This window comes from Eucyclogobius newberryi, unplaced genomic scaffold, assembly GCF_026437365.1.
Source record: "Eucyclogobius newberryi isolate DKJ021-1_F unplaced genomic scaffold, fEucNew1.0.hap1 SCAF_21, whole genome shotgun sequence".
In the NCBI taxonomy this organism is placed as follows: domain Eukaryota; kingdom Metazoa; phylum Chordata; class Actinopteri; order Gobiiformes; family Gobiidae; genus Eucyclogobius; species Eucyclogobius newberryi.
Genome location: NW_027315846.1, coordinates 15303879 through 15322008, shown reverse-complemented (window position 1 = coordinate 15322008; position 18130 = coordinate 15303879). Strand labels below are relative to the sequence as shown.

General features: G+C 40.1%; 3 protein-coding genes across 3 annotated transcripts; 2 read left to right on the top strand and 1 right to left on the bottom strand.

Moving 5' to 3' along the window:
- Positions 1-897: 897 nt before the first annotated feature.
- On the top strand, positions 898-9125 carry fbxo33 (F-box protein 33). Its single transcript, XM_072458269.1, has 6 exons — positions 898-1448; positions 1874-1984; positions 2220-2380; positions 2485-2693; positions 2764-3061; positions 3151-9125. The coding sequence occupies exons 1-6, from the start codon at positions 1015-1017 to the stop codon at positions 3414-3416; spliced, it is 1479 nt and encodes a 492-aa protein (XP_072314370.1). The 5' UTR covers positions 898-1014; the 3' UTR covers positions 3417-9125.
- A 1001-nt stretch (positions 9126-10126) lies between these two features.
- On the top strand, positions 10127-14532 carry pnn (pinin, desmosome associated protein). The gene is made up of 9 exons (XM_072457317.1): positions 10127-10281; positions 10691-10768; positions 10906-10977; positions 11058-11139; positions 11213-11307; positions 12320-12395; positions 12469-12624; positions 12691-12829; positions 12911-14532. Exons 1-9 carry the CDS (start codon positions 10169-10171, stop codon positions 14086-14088), a joined length of 1989 nt encoding a protein of 662 aa, XP_072313418.1. The 5' UTR covers positions 10127-10168; the 3' UTR covers positions 14089-14532.
- Positions 14533-15412: 880 nt separating this feature from the next.
- gemin2 (gem (nuclear organelle) associated protein 2) lies at positions 15413-18021 on the bottom strand. Its single transcript, XM_072457468.1, has 10 exons — positions 17783-18021; positions 17592-17676; positions 17424-17513; positions 17288-17347; positions 17099-17212; positions 16902-16946; positions 16533-16601; positions 16321-16431; positions 16186-16244; positions 15413-15642 (listed from the first exon to the last, which is right to left on the bottom strand). Exons 1-10 carry the CDS (start codon positions 17902-17904, stop codon positions 15594-15596), a joined length of 804 nt encoding a protein of 267 aa, XP_072313569.1. The 5' UTR covers positions 17905-18021; the 3' UTR covers positions 15413-15593.
- Positions 18022-18130: the final 109 nt, after the last annotated feature.

The window sequence follows — 18130 nt, the reverse complement described above, 5'->3', positions numbered from 1 at the left end:
TTTGAGCCTTATGTCACATTTCCCATTGGCAGCTATGTAGAGCTATAGATAACAGTGACTGTGGAGTTCTACTGCCATCTGGTGATCGTTGAGGAAATGTGATGTAGACCTGTGACAGAAGAAATAATGTGCACTGTTAGGGAAGATACTTATTTATTAAAAGTACTTAGTTAGATATGGTTACATGTAAAAAATGTAGGTTTTTTTTTCACTTTCAGCCCATTCAATGTGCTACTTATTTAAGCTTGTCAAGACATTTGGTGCAGAAAAGGGTGCGCTCTTCCCAAATTGCTGTTGGTCAAGTAATGAACTAAATAGTTGGCTGCGATTTATTAGGCCTACATATTTCAACAGTAATCTGTTTGTAAGTCACTTAAAAATATGTTCCATAAAATTGTAATAGGCTACACCCAATATTAATAATACATTAAGTCCAAATTTTCACATCCGTGTTTTAAACAGAAATGAAACAAATAAAGAAATAACAATGACGAGAAGGTTTGAGAAGGTTATACGACTGTAAATAGTACTGCTTGACTGCAGGGGAATGGAGGGGTGTGTCTGCTGCTTAAACACCAAAATAAAAATCACGTGTGTCTACTCGATTTAGCTGAAAACACTGCCCTCACGTGGACATTTACAGTATGGCAAAAATAACAGTAGTTCGAGACTGTACCATTAACTTGAAAAGACAACCACAATAATTTGCATACAGAAAACAAAGACTAGAGTTTTGTTTTTTAAATACATTTTTGATTCATGTAACCTCAGTTAAAAACATTTTTGTTTTTTTCTTTTTACAAAAAGAACGTATTTGAAAACATCATTTGACTCCCCCCGCTCAGCGACAGTAATGGTACGGCCCAATAGTATTGAAGGCAAAGAAAAAAACGGTTTGTTTTCACCCGAAGAGGAAACGCAGATGGTACACGCCGCTGGTGCAGACGATTCAACCACGGCTTAAAGCGATTTCAGAGCTGCACTGCTGTTGAATCTTTACTTTCCACGCTCGCCATGGCTCTGTGCGGGGGAGTCGGAGCCATGGCTTTGCCCAGCGAGCTCATCGTGCACATATTCTCGTTTCTGTCGGACCAAGACAAGCTCAGGGCCTCGTCCGTGTGTTCGCGGTGGAGGGAGTGTCTCTTCTACCCCGCGCTGTGGACCGAGCTCAAACTGCAGATCGGTGGAAGTGGTTCGAGCTCCGACGAGACTCCGAGACTCGAGTTTCTGATGCGGAAATTTGGCTCATTCGTGCGGGAGCTGCAGCTGGAGATCGCCCCAGTTGAAGGATACCTGAGCCCGCTGAACAACGACGCATCGGCCCAACGAGCAGAGCCTCCCCGCGGCGCAGACAACAACGAGCCGCAACTCTCCGCGCGCTGGAGAGACGCCATGATCACCTATTTGAACCAAGTGTTACGTGTATTCACCAGCATCCGAAACAATAGGTAACGTTACATTACGGTGGCGTCATTTATTTCCAGTTGCTAATGTTACATTTATCTTGAGTGTTTGTTGCGCAGTTTAGGCTAACTGCTAGCTTTGGTGGCTATAAACAAACCTGACATTTGCTGTTACGTAATCGGAGGGTTATGCCCGCTGCATTGGCGCAAATAACCATCTTTTTTACCTCTTTATAACTCCTCAATGTTATTCACAGTATAATGTGATATCCTCAGACTTTTGGTTGTTGTATGCGTAATAAGTATGGTAAGTATCTTGCCAAAAAGGATGACATGATTAACCATAAGAGAGGAACACATTTCCGATTATCCGTTGAAACAAGTGAAATGTTGTGCATGGGGAAAATATGTATATTTGTCATTCCATCTATTGTTAAATCTTTTACACATTGTTTTATGTTGCTGTGTAGAAACCTCCAGAGGCTCCGTCTGTATGGAGACACCTGTGTTCTTCAACAAGAGGGACTATTGGACAGTAGCAACCTCCACCAAATTGAGCAAGGGGACAAAAAGATCAACGAGTAAGCAAATACAATACCTGTTCAGAAGCTATTGATGGGCAGTCTTTGTTCTAATTGAATATGACAGACAAGTTTAGACAAATCAACGTTGTATATTCTTTGTGATGTACCGTTTTTGCTTGAGTGCGCTGTTTGATTTCCCTTTGACAACCCTGACCCTCAGGTGTAATTAAGTACAATGATTGTATGGTCATTCTTTGCTCAGCTCATTATGATGTCATGCTCTGCCCCACAGAATCCAGCAATTGTTCATGGAGTTTTTGTCCAATAGCCGGCAGCTCCGGTGGCTTTCATGTAGCTTCATGCTTGGTCTGGTAACCCCCAGCTCTTTAGCTTGTCTGTCCAACCCTTCAGCTGAAACCCTGCAGCACCTCAGTTTATTGGACCACCAGCTTGGTTTGTAAAAGCACTGACATTGCTATTTTTTTACTTTTATTTTATCTGAAAACCTTAAAACATTTAAAAGTAGATAGTTTACTTTATATATTTTTTGTCCTTAGGACCACTGATCTCGCCGTCAGAGTTGGGTCGGCTCTCAAATCTTCAGTCCATTGCTCTGGATTTTTCAGATTTAACATCAGAGCTTTGTGGTTTATTGGCATCTCCACGTCGCACTCCTTTGCATCGCCTCTCGCTGTTGCTCAACGGCGCTGCCCTAGAATTTAAACCATTAGAAGGGATAGCTACAGAAGATGACTGGAAGGCACTAGTAAGGATTTGTTTATTTTTTACCCTCCTCGATTGAAAATATCCTAATATAATTGTTTGTTTCCAAAAAGGTCCGTGTTAGCACCAATCTGAGAGTTTACATCATGGCGCTTGAAGTCGTCAGCACAGAGCTCCTTCGGGTCCTTAAACCCAGTCTCCCTTTGGAGCGTCTCCACCTCGACAGCTACAGCACCGTTGTGACTGATGCCACTTTGGAGCTCATTTCTCACCAGTACAACAAAACACTGACTCATTTTCTTCTTTTGAGAGACGACCCTGACTTTCCTGATCTCAGCGTGAATCGCAATGAGGACCCCTTGGTCCTCTTGGCTTGGAGGTGTACTAAATTGGCTGCATTGGTCTTGCATGGTGAGTTTTTAGTGTTGTATGCTTTCTTGATAATAAAATACTTACTTGAACATGACCTTGCATGCATTTTCTCCCCTTTCTCTCCAAAGGTTACACTGTATGGTCTCATAACCTAGTAGCCATCTCTCGCCTGCGAGGATCCAGCCTTCAGGTCCTGACGGTGTCTGAGGAAAGCATCGACTTTGACCCTGACCAGTCTATGTGCATGGAAGGTGATCCGGTTCATAATCTGGTAAAAGAAGTGTCACTGGGCCTTGGACGCGTCTGGCACCCATGTCTGGATTCAAACCTGGTTTTATCTGAACCCACCCAACATTTTCACCAAGAGGTGCATGCCTTTAGCATGGGCATGTAGGCAGGGTGGCAACATGTGCTTAGAATAGCCAACAAGTGTCAAAACCAGGCCAAACTCAGTCAGATCAGACCTCAAATCTTTGTTCAGAGCAGATGTTAAACACCCTTGGTTTTATTTTGCTGTTATTTATTTCCGTTATGTCAGCTGACTGACTACCATTCAGTGTTTTGCTCTGACTTTACTGGCATAGTCAGTCTGGTCTGGTTTTGTTCACAAGTACTATATGGAGCTTCACCTTATTAACTTCTGCAACATATTTTATTAACTTTTGCTCTGCTTCTAATCCTTATTCATATGTGGTGGTTTCTTTGCCTCTATAGATGTGTGTATTTGCATATATTTCTATCCTGCCCACAGTGAAGTCATGGCAGACTTGCTAAATGATCATGAATGGAATACTAGGGGCTAAAAGTTCAGGGGACGAGCGCTTTAGTTCAATCTTTTGGCATTTGTCAGTCTTTTAAAATCTTCTCTAAGAGGTAAATATACCCTTACTGTACTCCAACTGCTTGGATTATCTGATCGGAGCACATTCTTTTATTTGTCGTCTTGTTGAGAAAATGTCTGCTGGGTGGGAATTTTATACAATAAATTAGCTGCCCATGGCCAATGATGCAACTGTAGTTTTGGGCTACAGTCATGTTTTGTCCATGACTCTGGGATTTTAGCATTGTTCAGTAGCATTTAAAGGCCAAGTGTATCTTTGCTGATGGAGTTCAGATACTGTATCTGTCCCTGCTGCTAGTCTTCCCACCCTGCTAACCTTCTCAACTGCTCTTATGATGACTAAGGGTGGAACCTCTTCTTTTCTTTTGACTGACATTTGAAGCCAAATTCTAAACTACTCAATGCCCCCTTCACTGTACAACTCTCCCCTATTTTATTTTATTATGTTAAAAGTTGATATATTTACATATATTTTGTATACTTGGTGATACATCAGTGGTATCCTCCAGAGGTTAAGATATTTTGACAGGTTACTATTTCAGAGTGTTTATATTATATTCTGATGCCATTGTGGGCATCCACTTAAAACATTGTGTATAGTTAATCTCTGGAATGCAAAGCATGTGAATAGAAATGGCATTTTGTTTCCTATTGCCATACATAATGTCTAGTGGAACCCAGAGTTCCAGATATTTCAGGGGGCTGTGGTAAAACAACACAAACATTTTGAACCAAGATGTTGCGTACATACCAGCAGCAGCACAGCCAAACCTGTTTTCCTCTACAGAGACAACAAGGACAATGAAAAGGATGCACTGAATGTAACTTATTTATCATTCTGTTGGCCAGTCTGTTTGTCAGGGTGCTTTAGTTTTATTTTACTCCAATTTATAGTCATAATATCTACCGCCAGCAGTCAGGGTTAAACGTTGCATGTTTCACCGATGGCCAAGACTCCGCACAACATGGCATTCAGTCATGGGGCTCTTTTCTGTGACTTGTAGGTTATTGTCATCAGTCTCAGGTAGGATTTTAAAATCACTATGACCATAACAATGAAGTGATGTTGTCCCGTAGGTTATGTGAATGAGTCAATGTAAAGCAAAAATATTATTTTCAGTCACTGTTGCCTTTTCAAAAGCCCTTGTTTTCTGAATGCTTGGTGTTGTGATGTTTAGTTTGCCATTTGAGGGAACCTCACTCCACTTTTGAGGGTTTACTAACTTAATCATACATTTGTTTTCAAAGATTAAGGTCAAGAATGGCAGAGTGCTCATTGCACATGTTTTATATCCCCATGTGGCTTTGTGCTCTGGGGCTTTGTGAGGGGTTGAAAATCCATGTTTTAGATGGTTGAAATGCTGGGCCCAATTGCTGGCAGAAACAACTGAATGTAATCCTTGAGGGTTCTACGTTTTTATTTTCAGGTGCATCTTTTTAAGAAGTCTAAGCCAACATGTTTGGAAACTAAAGTCTTTGTCAAGGCCACAGACATACTTGCTGAGTTACCAAATGTTGATGTCACAACAGGGAATGATTGGGCCAAGTATTTTGCCATCTGACGCTATAGTGTGTGACTGTAGATTTTGATAACACACTTTACAAAGACATTTTCTGAGCAGGGATCTTATCTTACCAATTGGTCCTCAGAATGACCACATTCACTGGTGATGCGATATACATGGTGATTTTAAGGGTCTGGGCTGGAATATAATGGTCCATATCGAGGCTGCTATTGATCGAGGGTATTTACATGCGCCAGCACTTTTCTTGGTTCATCATGAACTGTTCTTGTTGTTGGGCCTATGACGTTTACCTGATCCTTCATGGACCACAGTTGTTTCGCCATTATAATCTCAAATCCTTGGTCTATATCTCAGGATTAAAGCACTTTGGTTCTTGTAGTTATTTTGAAACCACCTGTGGCTATTTCTGGAGCTGTATTGTCGATGACACACACGTTTTAACAATTCCCCCTTCTATTTTTGATCTGAACGTCACAAAAGCAATGTTTTTAGGATCTGGGTATATGGCTGTATTGAGATGACTAAAATCATATTTTTAAAAGAACAACCTTTTGATTTTTAACTTTGCCCAGGATTACAAGGTCATGTTGGCCTGTTAAACTTTTAAGGAGCAACAATGGCTAACTGTAGATGAAAGCAAAACATTTGTTTAAATTTGCTTTTATCTTTGATCAGAGAAAATGTTACTTTCTTACAGTGTCAGTGGGTTAATCGTAAGCTAGATCACATGACCCGATGTGTGCCTAAAAGCATCTATATACCCTTTTTAAACTTTTTTTTTTTTTTTTTTCAAAATGTTGGCCTGTGTGTAGTCCTTGTTTAGTTACAATAGTTACTCTTTCACACTGTATAACTATTAATATTTAAGCAGTCTTCAGTGTGCCTGTGTTGTCTTTGCAAATTGTAATAGTTTGTGTGTTAATTATACAACTAAAATCGTATGACTGACCCAGACAGATCTCTAGTGTTCTGTGTATCTGCAGCAGGAAGCATGAACAGAAATGGCTTATCCTCAGGATTAAGTTTGTTTTGGAAAAGAGGATGACGATAACAATAGCTAAGGAGTCACTGGATCTGTTCTCCTTGTTGTTTAGGCTGCCAAAGACCGTATTGAAAAAGACGCTGGTCTGTCTGAACTGCCGGTGCATGGACTAGCAGGAGCCTGTGCTTTCTCTTGTCCTCCCTTCTGTTTTCACAAGGTCATATTCAAATACTCACTGACCTTGGCTTTGCTTGCTCCCACTCTACTGTACTAAACTGGACTGGAGGTTGTTCCCTTGGTTCCAAATACAGATCAGTGTACAATGTTTGCCACATTCTGGGCTCTTCTGCCTGTTATTTTACTACAGGATGAGTTCACCTAAACCATATGATCACCACTATGCTTAAACACAAAGCTTCTGTGCAGTTCAATTCAAGAGCCGGTACTAGCATGCAAAAACCCATAGTTATTCTGGTCCTTATTTTTTTAATGAGTGGGTGAATGTAAAGTGGAATCCAGAAGGAATATGAGGAAAGGAGTGCTTGAAAATACCGGGACTTGACACAAAGCGAAGTTTTTATGCCGAGTTGAATTGTTCCGAGATAATCATATTTACTGCATGGTAGCCATGTAACCAACGGCTTTGCACTATAAAGCCAGAGTGCATGAAATCGGCAGGTGTTTGGTTCCGGTTTTAATGCTGTAAAGTAATTGCTGCTAGAAATGGTTTAGGAACAGAACATTTCACATGGAGATTACTCGGGCTGTATGCTCTGCATTTAGACCTTGCGTACCGGTGTATATACATGGTTTGTGAAAAGGGTAAGCGGAAATGACAATAACTAGACGGAGCGAGGAAAGCTACAATAATTCAAAAGTGATTCTTATAAAGCTGGTCTTTTCAATGTATTTTCTGTTTACTTTGTCTTAACACAACTTCCAGAGGTCAGTTTTGTAACTCTTGTGTCTGGTACACTAGGAAAGCTTCATCTGAGAGAAAAAAGCAACTATTTTCTGCTTGTGCAAATGTGTGTATACTATTGTATACACTCAAGTTGGTCTTACAATTGGTTTGAAATGTATGAAGGAGAAACTGAATATGGAGACATTTGCCCACTATCCATAGGTATACAAATGCTTCTGGAGACCAGCAGGTTTATGTACAACATTGTTATTTCTTATTCGTTGTTTAGAAATAAAACTTATTCTATAGTATCACACCAGCAGATATTCATTTTCTGTCTTAAATATATAAATGAAAAGAATGAAATCAAAGTAAATTCCCTGAGGCCGTTTGAATTCTAAGAGCTGGTCTCTGATGTAGTCCATCTGAAACTGTTGACCGGAACTGAAAACTGTTGATCGTGATAAACGTATGAGGGTTTTGTTAGATCTAAAGACCATAAACTGATAATGGATACCAAAGCAGCATTGTCCTATCAGTGTCTGTAAAACCAGACTTAATTGGTCAATCATTGCTCAAACTCTGTTTTAACTGTCTTCTAAAGGACTGTAAGCAAGTAAGAAACCCTCAAAGTATTTCAGAAGATTTGTTACTGGAACGTTACTCAAACAAGGAGGCCTTGGTTTTGATTATGTTAACAAAGACGTGGAACCCAACTGCTACAAAACCAGAACTGTAAATGCTTACAGAACTTTTTTGTTATTCAGAATGATATAAATATCTTGAGGTAGGTTATGTATGCACGGCGTTGACCAATACCATGTCCAGCATACTGGGCTTTGCCTAGCCCAGCCTCGACACTATGCAAAGGGAATGCATATAATCCACATGTTTGTTTATTATAGTTTTACTGTCACAAGACACAGTATTAAGATCTTGCAATGACAATACTTGGCCTTATGATAATAGTTTTCTTTCTTTTTTTTCAGTTTATACTTTTAAAATTATTTATTTTGGTCAGTCCAGCAAGAGTAATGACAACGGGCTCTTGGTCTCTGTGAGACTGGTTAGATGGCCCCAGTTTCATTGTGGTACGAATGGTGTGCATTTGTTTTAATCAACATCGTTTGCAATAAGAGTTTTACTAATGGCCACAACGGGGAACAAGCAGGGTTGACAGCGCCCGGCCACTTCTTCAAGAACCATGGATAGAACAAGAAGTCTACATTCTATAGATATGTGAAGCTTGCACAGCGCATATTTGTATAACTATCAGCAATGCATTATCAAAATGTACTGTTATGCAACACATGTCAGGCAAATGAATTTCTAACTTTGTTTCTTTTTACCAAAATAGTTTTACCATGTCACATGTTCATATTCAAAACTTATGTTTAAGTATGTTAAGATTAATTTATCACAGTTCTTTGATTCTTTAATTCTTCTTTTAGAGAACCCATTTGAGTTTGTAGTTCTAAATGGTCCATGACATGTTTCTGACGACACCACCTGGTAGTTTTTTCAACTTGTCTGTTAAACCGCATTTAGTTGGTTGGTCCGCATATTGTGTGCACACATTTGTTTCAATTATACTTAAAACAGTTGGGAAGATTCAACTTCTATTTATCTCTTCTTGTTTTTTTCTTTAAAGATGAATGTGCCTACAGGGGATTGAATATTTTTCAGTAGGCAAGCAGAGTTGATCTATGTTGGTACATCACATAACCTACTCCATCCTTGTAAAGTTTATGAATCAAAGACATGCGGGAGGTCAACCTGCTGGATGTTGATCTGAGTCTGTGGAATGAATGCTCTTTTAGTCTGTGAATAAAAGTGTATATCTATCACAAGGCTCTGCATATTTCATCTGCATACAAACAATGTAACACTATATACAATATACTTGCAGTTTATTCACTGTTAAATATTTATTATTCAGTGAAATAAAACCAAAAATGAATGTTAGACGAGCACAAGCTTAAATATGTCAGACCCATTCCACTCACGTTATGCAAAATAAGTAAAGATTGCTGAGTGTTCTGCATTAAAGAATGCTTTAACACAGACGCGCTAATTCAGGACCACAGAACGCCGTGCATCTTCAGCTTAAAGCCACACCTTTTTTTTAAACAAAATAAAAAGATAATCACTTTTTGAGCAGAAATCGAGGTTTAAGATTTAATCTTCAGGCAGTGCACAGCTGCATTTTGAAGCCATAAGGTGGCATCAGTCCTGGACATTCTGATGCTAAACAGGTACTCAGAGATGAGGCCCAGTCCAGGGCTGGTAGAATAAACAAAGAACATTGGTTTCAGGTAAAACTCGTGAGCAAAAAAAACAAAAAACGGGACCGGCTGTTATCAGGAGGTTCCGCCCCGGTGCAGGGTTTAGGTATCCGAGTTCTCAGACTAGCTGCACATAATTGAGAATGACCCTTGGACGAGAGTCGAAAACTTTGGTTGGTTGGTTTAGATTACGTTAAGTGACGTCATAATACATAAATACGTCACAAAAAAAAAATTCAATCTTGTTTAAATTTTTATACCCATAAAGAAACTTTTACTCACTATCTGGAGTCAATCAACCAGTAATTTGCGTTCGACATTTGGACAAGTGTGGCTGTTTTACTCCAATAGATCCATGGTTTGACTATGTTCATCCACTTAACTTACACAGGTTGTTCGTGTGTTGTGAAACCACCGCGTGAAACTGCTGGCTTCAACCTGCTGTCTCTTCGGCTTGCAGGTTCCTCCACCACAGCGCCACAAATTGAATTATTATGAAAAATAAGTTGCAGGGGGCGTGAAAGGGCCGCTAGTCCCCGAAACGAAAGAAGAAGAAGCGTGTAGAAGAAGATGCACACGTGACGTGACTGGCGCTAACCAAAATCAAGATGGCGGTTGCCGTGCGGAGCTTGCAGGATCAGCTCGAAAAAGCGAAAGAAAGCCTGAAAAGTGTGGATGATAATATTCGCAAATTGACTGGACGAGACCCAAATGAATCAAGGTAATCCAGCCATATTTCTGTGTGGACATCTCTAGTTTCGCGTGGTGCTCTGTGCAAACGCAACACCGACGTGACCAGCGTGACATGATGGAGTTAGCTCAGGCTAGTTAGCAAACACTGGCTCCTTGTTGGTGCTGTGTCTACCTCTGATGTGTTATTAGCACTTTCATTTTTACAACTATGTACGTGTTATTAGAGTGTCGAGAGCAATGGTGGACTTGTGGTACCCCTGAACTATTTAATCCATGGTGAAGTGTACGTGGACCCCGTTAGGTGACGTGCGCACCGGGCCTTGGAGGACATACAGTCGATGGTTGGGACTGATGAAGACTTGTGATTGCGCGTCAAACCCATTAGTTTTTATCTCTAAGTTATTAGATTTATTATTAATTTCTGTTTTTGTTCCTAGACCAGGTCAGCTCCGTCGGGTGGGCGGTCCCCTGGCAGGCCCTGGAGGAGGTAGAGGCAGAGGAATCAACTTACTCAGGTAAAACTAAACCTGCTCCCAAGGAAATTTCATATAAAGCGTAATGCGAACAGAACAATTTGTTATTTATAATGCGTTATTTCTTAAGGTGATAGTTTAAGCATCTTGGATGATAATTGTTTCTGGTATGTTTTCAGACGCAGTCTCTCCGATATAGGCACAGGTGGCCCCCCTGCCAAGCAGAGGGACATAACTGGAGCTCTTATGAGGTAAATACACCCCGTCTGACAAACTGAAGGTCAATGTCAAAAGGTTTTTTTTTTTAATTTATTTTTGCTGTATATTTCAGGCTGGCAGGAGGAGGAGACACGAGGGCCCGGAGAGAAATGCGCAACGACAGCGACGCTGAGGATGATGACGATGTCAAAAAAGTATTTCTTGTGTATTGTACTGTTCAGTTGATATTTGAGTTTTTTTTCACATCGTTTATTTTTTATTGTGCAGCCAGCGTTGCAGTCGTCAGTTGTAGCTACCTCCAAGGAGAGAACACGCCGAGACCTCATTCAAGATCAAACAATTGATGAGAAGGGCAAACAGAGGTAATATTTATCCTACAATTCTAGTTATTTTAGTACCAATTGCCATGGGCGGAGCCAGGCCCTGGCTTTGGGGCTTGAGCCCCGGATCTTCGTTTAAAAATGTGTCGTGACGTCACTAAGTGGCTTTAGCGCAACAGGTCGAGCGTTGGGTTAGGACGCAAGAGACAAGGGTTCGAATCCAGCAGTGGCTTCAATTCTCTTTACTCGTTTCATTGGTTATTTTTGTTAAACTGATGTATGATTGGCTGCATGTAGAAAGTGGGCGGGAGCGTAGAAAGTGCACGTTTACAGCATGTCATGCAATCTGACCAATTTGGCCTTTTCTACATCATTTAACTGATGTTTTGCAAAAAGTGAAGGGCATAAATAAGAGCAGATCAACTGGAAAAAGACACTCAGAACATGTTTATCTAACGTAGAATAGACAACAGCACATGATCGTTCAAACCATGAATTCATTGTGGTTGTAGCAGTGGCTCAGGTTTTATTCATCTACAAAGCTAAAGCAGATAAAGTTCAGGACAAACAGCTCATGAGGCAGGAGGCTGCTAAAGGTAAGACTGACTTTTACTTTCTACAAACATCAGACTAATTTTAAACAGTCACTGTCACAACAGCGTGATCACTAGCCCAGTCAGCATAGTGTCAGTCATTGAACGGTAGGGTTGTGAGTGCGAGTCCTGACAGGAGAAAGTTTTTCATATTTGTTTTGTCACTGGTTGTTTTAAATCAGAACACCAAGATGTACAATTTCTTGAAAAAGTAAATGTAACTAAATGCCACCTCTGCTGTTCTGTTCAACGTTTTTTTTTTGGAGGGAGGAGCTCTTTCAGAAGGCAAAAAGGCTGCCTTTGCCTTTTGGAGGGTTACTGTCTGTAACTGCACTAAAACCACATCATATTGGCCCAAATGAACCCCCTTCCTTTCTTTTTGGGCTAAGCCCCGGATGTTTAGAATGTCTGGCTCCGCCTCTGCCAATTGCCAAGCAATGACATGCAATATTTGTGTCCAGGAATCGGCGTATGTTTGGCCTGCTTATGGGGACCCTGCAGAAATTTAAACAGGAGTCAAATGTTTGTACAGATAAGGTAAGAGTATTTAGCACTTTTTTTAAAGTCCATCTAGTGTGTTCACAACTTATGTCTACATTAATTGAAACAGCAAAAGAGGCGTTCAGAGATTGAGCAAAAACTCGAAGTTCAGGCAGAAGCTGAAAAGAAAAAGGTGGAGACCGAAAAAAGAGAACTGTTTGAAGAAAGACGAGCCAAACAGACTGAGCTGAGATTGCTGGAACAAAAAGTTGAATTGGCTCAGCTGGTAGGTATTATATGTTCACTGATCAAAAAAAAAGGGGGGGTCTGTCTAAAATCTATCTTTTTACAGCAAGAGGAGTGGACAAGTCACAATAACCGCCTGGTAAAATTTATAAGCACTAAGACAAAGCCTCACATTTTTTACATGCCTGGAAAAATGTGCTCTGCAACACACAAACTCCTCGATGACTCCACCAAGAAACTTAACGGTTTGTAGCTATTCAGATTAGCACAGTTAATGGACTTCTACCACACCAAAAAGATGAATTATTAATTTTGTTTTGTTACAGATGTTTTTGAAGAGCGATGTCAGGCATTTGCCGAACACATCAGCAAGATGGAGTCTCGTCCACGCCGCCAGCTAAACCGCGACCAGGATGGCACCAAAGTGATCGCAGGAATGGACCACACAGCTGAGGGTAAGCCAGCAGGTCAGGTAGTCAAGGTGAGGGGTAACAAAAGCATAGCCGAGATGGAGGAAGAAGATGAGGAGGAGGAAGAGGAGGAAGAAGAAATCCAGATAGATAAGAAAACAGATGAGGGGAAGAACAATGGGGAGGGTGGAGGGGAGCAGGAGAAGGAAGAGGCTATGGAGGTTAGTGAGACGGGTACTGCGGTGCAAAATAAAGTGCAGACAGCAGATGGACAAAAGGAGCAGGAGGATCTAGGTAACAAGGATGCTAGTCCAGAATCAGAAATGGAGGCAGTCTCTGAATGTCAGGAAAGGGAAGATTCACAAGTAAAAACAGAACTGGGTGAGCTACAACATGAGAGGGCTGTCTCTCCATCGCCTGAAGTACCTGCTGTCAACCAAGAAACCCAAAATACATGTGAGCTGCCTAGTTTCCTTGATGAAGGAACAGTTCAGACACAGGAGCCCTCATCAGGCGCAACTCTACAGTTTGAATCTCAGGTAGAGTTTTTTACCATACCTGGTCTAGAAGGACCCAGTGATGCTGGTGTCAACCAGGCTTTAGAAGTACAACCACAGGATGTAGAACCAGAGAGCACAACAGGGAGCACTGCAGAACCCACAGTAGAGCCCACAGCAGAACCCACCAACACAACTCTTCCTGAGGGCACAAAGGAAAAGAGTGGCGGAAGGGGAAGGAAGAAAAAGAATTCGGGAAAGAGCCGCAGTCACAGCAGGAGTTCCTCTTCCTCCTCTGGATCCTCCTCCAGCGGCAGCTCTTCGTCTGGATCCAGCCGCTCTTCCTCCTCCTCTTCCTCCTCTTCCTCATCCTCTAACAGTAGCAGCCGAAGCCGTAGTCGCGACAGTGGTAAACGCAAGAAGAAGCTGTCAGAGAAAGGCAAAGACAGAAAGAAGAGGGGAGGTAGCAGAAGTGGAGGCGGGGACTCAAAGGGGTCCAAGGAGAGGAGGAAGAGGACAAGTGAGGAAGGGAGGGGTAGGTCTTCACGGGGCGATAGGGAGCATAAAGACAAAGATAGGAAAGACAAAAGGCGCTGATCATCATGGCACTATAAGCTTTCAGTTGACCTATAATATTTTAAACTTGTTTTTCTCGTTCAAATTTTAAAGAAAACATTCTAAAGAATCTGTTAAATCTACCAACATCATTGTGGTTTTTTGTTTTGTTTTATCCAATAATCAATTGTCACTTAATCCCAGTTTTGCTTGTTGGAATACCCTGTCCTTTTTGGATTAGGACTTCAAGCGGCAGTTTTCCACATGATAATGTGGAGCCAGGATTTTACAATGTTTATCGTTTGTTATCCAATCTGCCCGTTTAAACATGGTACCAGAGACGTTTAAGTAATTAAACTGTACATGGCGTTGCCATTTTAACTATTCACATCTGGATGTCAAAACTTGTTTGTTTATATGCCCTTGTTTTTCTTTTTTGTACTAACTGACTTGTCGGCTTCAAATTAAAGATCAAGTGCTGGTAAATGTTTTGTTTTGTCAATATATCAAGCCTACAGCACAGTTCTAATGTAACTGTGTATAAAATGTTATTGATCTTGTTTTAAATAAATTGGGCCAGTATTTCAAAGCTTTGAATTTAGATAAAAAATTATCTGGATTTCTGATCTGATTACATAATTTAAAACTGGATCAAAAATGTTACCTGCCAAAAGGATCAAGAAGAGGAATTGATGCAGAGCATTTCAACGAGACAAGCGGGAGCAGGCCTATTTTCAATAGGTAGAATATTGTAAATATCTAGCTGCTTAAAATCACTTATGTGAAACTAATCACAGCAATACAAGGAATCTTCTAAAATCCTTATGAACATGTTTTACAGTAAAAATCAAATTGAACTACAAACAAGAATCTAACCATGCTGCCATGATTTAGATTGTTGATGTCACCGGTGAGGGATTTTGCTCCCTCAACCAAGAGAAAATCCTGAACAATGAAGACTAAGATTTTCCCCTTCCAATTAGACTAGTGAATGAGCTCATGTCTTTCAATGACAAGTCACTGGGATAGGCTCCAGTCACCCGCGACCCCGAAAGGGAACAAGCGGTAGAAAATGGATGGATGGATGGATTTTAATGTACTTGTCTACATGAGAATTCAGAGAAAAATTTACGATTATCCAAATCTTCAAAATTTTAATCTGACGTGAGATGAGATCACTATAATGCTGTATAATAATTTGACTCTTGAAAATCAATCAGGATCAAAGATGGAATTTATTCATCTAGATTTGAATATTGTGGATACCCAATACCCCCAGGAACCATATTCAAATCCAGGAAAGTGGCGGAGCGGAGGGCAGGATCATAGTTGTAAAATCTCAGTTAAAATCACTTCTTTAAAATACTGGTTATTTCATCAAATTCTTTAATTTATTGTAATTTATTTAGGACACCAGTGCAGACACACGTTCCACGGCTAAGACAATTAAAAAAAACTAGAGGTAACAATTCTCAAACACTTGTAGGGAGCCAGATTAAAATAGGCAGCCCTCGGACATACAAGGTCAAATGCTGCTTTTGAGCTCTTCAGATTTCAGATTCTGGGTGGTCTGCGAGGTCACTTTGTTCAAAGTATCTGCAGAAAAATAAAACATTAAAAGTGCTTAATTACTGAAACATTGCTACCCTAGTATATATACACCGGTATATATGAAATTGACAGGATCACTTTTTAAACAGGAAAGTTAAGAAATTACATGATACATCACAAATCTTCTACTGAGTGTTTTTCAAACTTCCTATAAGTGATCTGTTCTTTTCCTCTGTATCTACCTGCGTTGCATCAATGAAATTTCCCCATGTGGGACAATAAAGGATTATCTTATCTTATAAAATTTCATGACAGTTTTCATGGGGGATATTTAATTATATAAGAAATCATTATGAAATATCAAATGTAAAATGAGGGACCACAGCAACGCAGAAGAAAAGCATACAGGATGAAAATGAGGACACAGGCCGCTTAAGTATGTATTGTAAACTTTACTAACCGAAGGTATTGGCTTTTGTCTAAGATTTCTTGTTAAAACATGATACTGCAGATGTTTAAGAACGTGTTTGGGAGTTCTGAGTCTCCGTACTTTACTGAGTCACCTGATTGTTCATTAAAAAATATTACCTGGCAACAAGGCAAATAAGAAGATTGAGAGCAGGTAGGTTTTCATCATCCTCACTCTCCTGTCAAGTAAAAAATAAAAGCACAGATTTGTATATATTTTTGTAACACAAATGGTCTGAATTGTTTGCACCCTACCAATGCGCTTCGAAGCTGTGCACATCTTCTCGCCAATTGTCGAATAGAGGAGTGAGCTTCAGGTATCAGAGGCTTTTCCAAACAGGCCAATAGTGCATACAACCAGCGGCCCTAAAATATAAGCACTATTAGCCCTTCAAATGTACATGCGTTTCTTGAAATTGTATTTCATATCATTCATGCAATTGAAAGCAATTTAAAAAAAAACTCACCAAATGCGGAATAAACTCTTTTTCTTCAAACCAATTAATAAGAATCTCAAGCACCAACAATACTGTTGACTAACAGATATATGAACAATTAAGATGAGCATTTGGCTGTGATTAAACATGGCTATATTGGTGGTTGGCAATATATCCAAATTTAGATAATATGAAGGTTGATCTGAAGATATGCAAAATTTGAACATTGATGAGTAAAATGCTTCAAAAAGAGCTGATTAAAAATGAAAAAGCTTGTAACATTTCAAATAAGTGTATAAGGTGATTGGATTGTTGGGTTGACATATCTTATGAATAATTGAATTTTAAATGTATTGAGATATAAATTTTTGTCAATATCGCCCTCCCCAAGGCAAGTACCTGATTGAGCCTGCTGACAATGCTAAGGAATGGAGGGAAGCCCACCTATACAAAATAGTCAGCTTGGTTACATTCTGATTGACATTAATTAAAGTTAAATTGATTTTAACTTTATATATATATATATATATATATATATATATATATATATATATATATATATATATATATATATATATATACACACATCATTTTACCTGGCTATAATCAAGTTCAGGAGCGGGGTCTGCATCGGCATTGAAAGATGTTCCTAAACAGAGTTTCCTCCCCAGACAAAACCTCCTCCAGCCATCCTCATCGGTAACGTTGGGCTGTGCCACACGAGAAATGAATCATATGTTGAACAAAAATCAACAATAAGGTCTCTGAGGAAAATGTATTCTTACCATGAGCACATTGTCATCAAGAGTCTGACTACTCCAGTGTATCCTGTTTTTGGCGATGCTCTAAAAATAAGACTTGCTTCTATTAAAACTTTCAAAATACTGAGTGTACCAGACATGGCTACATTGTCTTACTCACCTGTCTGACATTTGAGAAGGTACTAACTTGCCTCTGCTGCCAGCTGACACTGGGGGAAAATCCTTTAGGTGCTGTGTGACAGTTTGGTACCTGGAAGAGCATAAAACAACCGCGTACACCTTCACTGCTGGTGGACTGTCGCAGAAAGCCACGCGAGTCAAAACTTACCGATGCGTTAACCGTTTGTTTCTTGGTCAGTTTTTTGGGATCAATCTGGGCTACCACCACATCAGGGCACATTGACGCTTCCAACCTTAACATAGACATGGGGCAAATTATGCAAAATAATTGTAACCCACAAGATTAATACAAATATTTATAATAGTAAAATACAGCATGCACATGGTATCAAATCGTACTGGACTTGTCGCAGATATTCTTGTGGGTTTCGTGGCGGTCCATTTAAATCCACCTTCTCGTTAATCTCTCTAAACTCCACTGGTAGGAGTCTAGGCATTAGCTCTTCTACGTCCGATTTCATTTTGATCACTTTTGTTCACCAAGAATGATCTTTTCCAGACAATATTTATCTACTACAAACGTGAAAACGTAGCCATTTTTGTTTTTGCGCGCTGCCGCGCACATTGATTACGTACAATTTCTGCGTCGCTTACTAGTTACCATAGCGACGTAACTTGTGTGGCTAAGGTTGTAAATGTAAATAGGCTATAATTTTAAACCTGATATTTTTTTCGTTGTAATGTTTA